The sequence below is a fragment of the Vombatus ursinus genome, unplaced genomic scaffold, assembly GCF_900497805.2.
Source record: "Vombatus ursinus unplaced genomic scaffold, bare-nosed wombat genome assembly UNPS02003292.1, whole genome shotgun sequence".
NCBI lineage: Eukaryota > Metazoa > Chordata > Mammalia > Diprotodontia > Vombatidae > Vombatus > Vombatus ursinus.
Window position 1 is genome coordinate 16,083,953 of NW_020943070.1, and position 6,406 is coordinate 16,090,358.

The 6,406-nt window shown below is 38.0% G+C and overlaps 1 protein-coding gene across 1 annotated transcript in view; it reads left to right on the plus strand.

Annotated features, from left to right (window-relative positions):
• The window catches only part of TRHDE (thyrotropin releasing hormone degrading enzyme), a 463,679-nt gene extending 460,125 nt beyond the window's left edge, over nucleotides 1-3,554 (plus strand). The window contains exon 19 of the mRNA XM_027874288.1: nucleotides 3,411-3,554. Coding sequence (XP_027730089.1) covers nucleotides 3,411-3,554 — 144 coding nt within the window. The remainder of the gene's footprint in view (nucleotides 1-3,410) is intronic.
• Nucleotides 3,555-6,406: the final 2,852 nt, after the last annotated feature.

Here is a 6,406-nt window from a genome sequence, read left to right on the forward strand (position 1 = left end):
ACACACACACACACACACACACACACACACACACACACACACACACATGATTGCTGTGAAATAAAAGCGTGGAAACTTTACTTCTATTTTTGAGTCTTTGATTTCCTTGGAAGTATTTGCTGAGTAGTGGAATCATTGAATCAAAGAATATGAAGAGTTTGCCAGAATTCCTCACATAATTCCAAATTGTTTTCCACAATGTACGGATCCAGTCTCAGTTCTACCAACTAGTGCATCCCACCCTTTCTACAGCACTATAGGGGAGAAAAAAGAAAAAGAAAAGAAAATGCTAGAAACAGATTTCCAATCAAGCAAAACTTATGTCCCCATTGGTCATGTCCAAAGAAAATATGCTCAGTCTGAAATCTAAGTGTATCACTTCTCTGTTAAGATGTTGGTAGTATGCTTCAGCGTCGGTCTTCTGAAATCATAGTCGGTCCTTACATTGATCAGAGTCCTTTAGTCTTTGAAGGTTGCTTGTTTTTACAACATTATATAAATTATTTTCCTTGACTGCTCATTTCATTTTGCATCAGTTCACAAAAATCTTCCAAGGTTTCACCGAAACCACTTCTTTCATCATTTCTTATAGCACAGTAGTATTCCTTTACATTCACTTCGAATAATTTGTTCAGTTATTCCTTAATTGTGGGCTCTCCCTTAATTTCTAGTTCTTTGCCATTTTAAAAAGAGCTGCTATAAATATTTGTGTACATAGAAAACTTTATCTTCTTTCTTTGATCTCTTTGGAGTATAGTGCTAGTAGTCAGTCAGTAACTTCTACTAAGTACCTACTATTTGCCAGGTACTATGATAATACTAGGGATACAAAGAAGAGCAAAAGACAACCTTTGCCCTCAAGGAGCTCACAATCTAATAGAGGAACCAACAGGCAAACAACTATATACAAACTGTATTCAGGATAAATAGGAAGTAATAAACAGAGAGAAGGCACTAGAAATAAGGATTGGGAAAACTTCCTGTAGAAGGTAGGATCTTAGCTAGGACTTGATGGAAACCAAGGAAGACATGAGGTGGAGTTGAGGAGATAAAGCATTCCAAGCATGGGGGATAGCCAATGAAAATGACCAGAAATCATCTAATTCAAGGAACAGAAAGGAGGCTAGTATCAAAGAATGTGTGTGTGTGTGTGTGTGTGTAAGTGGTATAAGATTTAAGAAGATTTGAAAGGTGTATGTGCGTGAAAGAGAGAGAGAGAGAGAGAGAGAGAGAGAGAGACAGAGAGACAGAGACAGAGAGAGAGAGAGAGAGAGAGAGAGAGAAGGGGGTATAGGTAGTGCTTTGAACACCAAACAGATGATTTTGTATTGATTCTGGAGGTTATAGGGAATTACTAGAGTTTACAAGTAGAAAGGTGCCATGGTTGGCCCTGGGTTTGAGGAAAATTACTTTGGAGGCTGAATGGAAGATGGATTGGAGTGAGGAGAGGTTCAGGACAGGCATACCAACCAGCAGGCTATTGCAATAGTGCAGGTATGAGCAAATGAGGACCTGCACCAGGATGGTGAAAGTGTCAGAGGAAAGAGGTGGGGCACATTTGAGAGATGGTGCAAAGGTGAGATAACAGACCTTGGCAACAGATTGGATATAGGGGTTAAAGATAGTGAGGAGTTAAGGATGCCTCCTAGGCTATGAACCTGAGGATGGTGTTGCCTTCTACAGTCATAGGAAAGGTAGGGGGAAGATAATGAGTTCTGTTTTGGACATGTTGAGTTTTAGATGTCTACTGGACATTCAGTTCAAGATGTTAAATAAGTAGTTGGAGATATGAGACTGGATGTCATCAGAAAGGTTAATGCTGGATAAGTAGATTTGAGAATAAGTATAGAGATGATAACTCAATCCATTAAAGTTGATGAAAGCATCAAGTGAAATTGTATAGAGAGAGAAGAGAAGAGGATGAGGACAGGACTCTGTGGGACGCCCAGAGTAGGCATGACCTCAATAGCTATGCACTTAGCTCAGTGCCTGGCACATAGTAGTCACTTAATAAATGTTTGTTGAATTGACTTCAAACTCAGTCTCCAGCAAAGCAAACTGAGAAGGAGAGGTCAGAGAGGTGGGAGAAGAACCAGGAATGTGTCCCCAAAACACCTGGAGGAAAGAGCAAGAAGAAGGTGACATCACAGATCCTCTAAAGGCTATTCCCCCTATTTCAATGAATACTTTCTAGCACCTGAACTAACCTGGTCATGCCCCTTTCATTATCATTAGTTCTTGGAACCATCACAATGACAAATTCAATATGTCCGTTCTCATATTTGTTCAGGAAACAAATCGGTGCATTAGGAGCTACTTAAGCAGAAAACATTACTCTGCCCCCCCTCTCTTTTCCCTTACAGGTCCCCAAGCTCCAATCATGTCACACCTAATTGGCAGGATCTGCTATCATGTCGCATTTCATTAACAAGCATTCTATCTTACATCTGTGCAGCCCATTACAGTTTACTCAGCACTCTCACAATCATTACCTCACTTTATCCTCCCAACAACCCTGGGAAGGAGATAGCACAAGTCCTCCTCCCCATTTTACCGATGAGGAAACAGCTCAGGAAATTGAAATGAGTTGCCCAAAGTAACTGCAGTTAAGAAACATGTGGACCGGGACTGGGTCAGATCACCCTCTTTGTACATCTTGTTTGCTTCTGTGATGAATGCAGAGGTTTAGTTATAATAATAACTGTCATTGATAAGGCACTTTATGATTTTCAAGGGTCTTTAATATACTTTATTTTTTTGGATCCTCACAATAATCTTAAGAAGTGAATGTTACAGAACTAAGCATCTATGTTGTACAGATGAGAAACCACAGTCCAAGAAGGGTGCAATGATCTGGCGGTGGGGTGTGGGGGTGGTCTCATTACTAGTCCATGAAACAAGGATTGAACCCAGACCTCCCTGACTCCTAGACCAGGGTGGTATATACTATACTGCGTTCCTTCTCCCTGGATCCTAAGAGTTTCTGGTTTATATATGTTAGTTGTGAGATCATTTCACAACATACAAATTTATCATTTAAAATTTTCTTTCCAAGAACAACTATCACAAAACCAAAGGAAATGAATGTTGCAGAATTACAAGAATAACTTTGGTCCTAAAGAAGAGATATGAAAAGATACCTCCCCCATCTTTTGCAGAGTTCTAGGGGGTAGGGGCCATGATTATTGAACACTGGAAATACTGTCGGGGTTTTTTTGGTGTATTAATTGGTTTTGTTGATATTTTTCTCTTTTCCTCTCCATTTTTTATCTTTAATTTTTTTTTTGGTTGTTGTTATATTGGTGGCTTTTTTGGAGGGGAGGAAAGGCTATAGAGGGAAAATTAGATAATGTAAAAACAAAAGATATCAGTGAATTTTTATTTAAAACAAAATAAAATTATTTTTCCAGCTGAAAAACTTCATAAAGAACTACGATGGGGCAGCAGCTGCATCCTTCTCCCGGGCTGTGGAGACTGTGGAAGCCAACGTTCGATGGCAAAAGTATTACAAAGAAGAACTTTTCCATTGGTTACGAAAAGCCCTCAGGCACTAGTCTGTCTCCCTTAAAGACAATGTAACATGAAATACCAGGAAAGCAGCATCATTCAAAGGGAAATGCTTCACAGCAAAATGGCAAAGACAAGATCGGATTTGCAGGGTGTTTGGTGGGAAAGGGTCATTTTCGTTTTGCTCTGCTTCCACTTTGTTTTGTATGGGGCTTCTTCCTATCTATGAAGGTAAAATTCTTCTGTCAGAAGTAACCATGGTAGCAGCTGCTACTTACAAGCCCTCACTGTACAGGACCAAATACGATACCCAATGGTGCATGTTGACATCAGTCTGGAAGACAACAATTCTGAGTAATTTGTGCATGGTCGTAGGGTCCTGCCCATAATTCCAGCATGCGTTTCTTCAGATGTCCCAAGTTTTGTATGTGAACTTATGTTACATCCAGGATGGGCATTATGCAAAAGCACAAAGAAAATCTATGACAATCAGTGTTATCGTGAAAGAAGAAAAAAAAGGGGGGATTCTATAGGATCCCCAATACTTGGGTGATGTGAAATGTACAACAACCCTTGCAGGATTGGTACCAATTACTGAGCACTTAGATTGTCTATCAGTGATTATCAGGATGCCAACTCATTCTTTGAGTTAAAACTATGTTCGCATAGAATGCATTTAGATACTGTATACATATCCGTATATCTCTAGTGGAAAGCACCGCATATATATGGTATACTATATTCTCCACATGTTGAAAACAATGAACCTCTTCTGATCAATGAAAAGTTCTCTATTTCTAAACTTATGCAAACTTTGAAACTGCTTGGAAAGACTCTCCTGCCTCTCGGGGAATTAAGGCAGTAAACATTCAGGATGGTTCCCTCAAACTGCTATGGGTTCTTTAGCCATTTTCATGAATGATGGGTCTTATTCTAATGCATAGACATGAAACTCAAACCAATCAGGTGTCCCAACAGGTCATTCATTCACTTGAATGCCATAACACAAAAAGGTAGATAATGTTTTCATGGTTGGGGTAGAGAGAGGAGTGCTCCTCCCTCCTCCCATAAAGAAAACGGAGAAAAAAGAAAAGAAAATCCATGTTGTCAAATCTAAGTATTGATGTTGTTTTGCTCAATCTTTCCATTTCGTAAATGTACATGCATAGATGTATTTATAGTGCTCAGTGCTGAGAATGTGATTTTTTCTTATTTTATTTTCACGTGTCACTTTAAAGTAACCTAGGATATGAATGCCATTTTAGAATCTCCCTGAGTGCCTGTATGTGTGTGTGGCCTCCCAATCCTCCATCAAGCAACCATACCTCAGTGAATCTACTAGTGTTTAATGACCTTTGACACCAGTTGTGCCATCTGTTAGGGGTGAAAAGTGACTGTTCTTGTGTCATTGTATAAAGCTTTCCTTTTGCATAGACTTTGCCATGCTGCCCAAGAAGGCACAGAATAGCCCTTTCCATAGTTGTACGTCAACGAAAAGTCATTTGTGTTTGAAATATTATTTCTGTTTGGTAGAAATAGCCATTGGCCAAACTCCACCCAGTTCAGATTTAACTTGATCACTAGCAATTATCAACCAGATCTATTGTATATAAAAAATGAAATGATACTTACTGCTTGTAAACCAAGTGCTTGTGAATTAATCCCTTATGGGTGGTTGCCACTCCTACCGAGATCTCCTTGCAAACTACCAAAACAAGTACCAGTATCTTGAAGATATATTGAATGCTAGCAAAATAGTAAATCTTAATAACTAGAGCCATAAATTGATTTAAAATTGGTGGGAAAGAGATACAATTTCCCTCAACCATGTAACAAGCTAACTCCTGAAATTGAATTCCATTCTTTTGGCATTAATATCTATCACCTCTCTTCGAATTTCCTAACAGTGCATTCATGTAATACACGTCAACATTAAACGTTCTGCATGAAGGCACGAATATGGTGTTAGCACACCTTTTTGATGTCTGGTGCCAACTCTTCTAAATATCAACTTATTGACATGAACTGATATAACTCAGTTACTGTTGTGAAGAAATGTTGTCAAAAAGTGTCTCCTCTACCACTCCCTACTGTGTGCATTTGCAAACTACTTAATCAGGAATGATAAGTCCATATAATAAGAATACGTACATTCCAGTCTGATATACTGGTAGCAATCTTGGACCCATGCCAGAGATTGATCTCCGATGGGTTAATATACTGGGCAAATTGAAACAAAAATATTATAGGTGAACATCCTGGTTGTGTGAAATGAATTATAGGGAATTTCTTCCATTTCCCCCTTACTTATCTAATTAATGATGCCTTTTTATTAAGCTGAGTGGTTTTTAGTTGTTCTGTTAATAATTTTTGCTGCTCTGCAAATATATTAGTGGCCTTGAGCAAGTACAATATCAAACCCTAAGTGTATATTTGTACATATTGTTCAATACCTCATATTGTCCTTGCTCTGCAGTATAGTAGTGACAGTAATGATCCCCTCTGTGGGGATAAGTTGATATTTCTGTTTTATTCCTCATTTCTTCATAGTTTAGTCTCTTCATTGTTTTAAACTGTGATAGGCTTCAGTTTTTTCTCCCCAGTAACTAAAATACATTGAAGTTTTTTTTTTAAATAATAAAATAACCATATTACAGCTCTTGGAAACATTTGTAAAATATTCTTATAAAATTCTATTTATATATGTATATATTATATTTTTGTTCATTTTTCTCCCTTTATTGTTTTTTTAAATATTTTCATGAAAATAACTTGTTTGAGAGTGTTTACCACTTGGGCTGTAAGTTGTAGACTCGCTTTATTTTAATGGCCTGATGTAGGTCAAAATATATTTTTTTATTCCAGAAAGGGAAGATTAACTTAGTTCCTAAACTGGAAA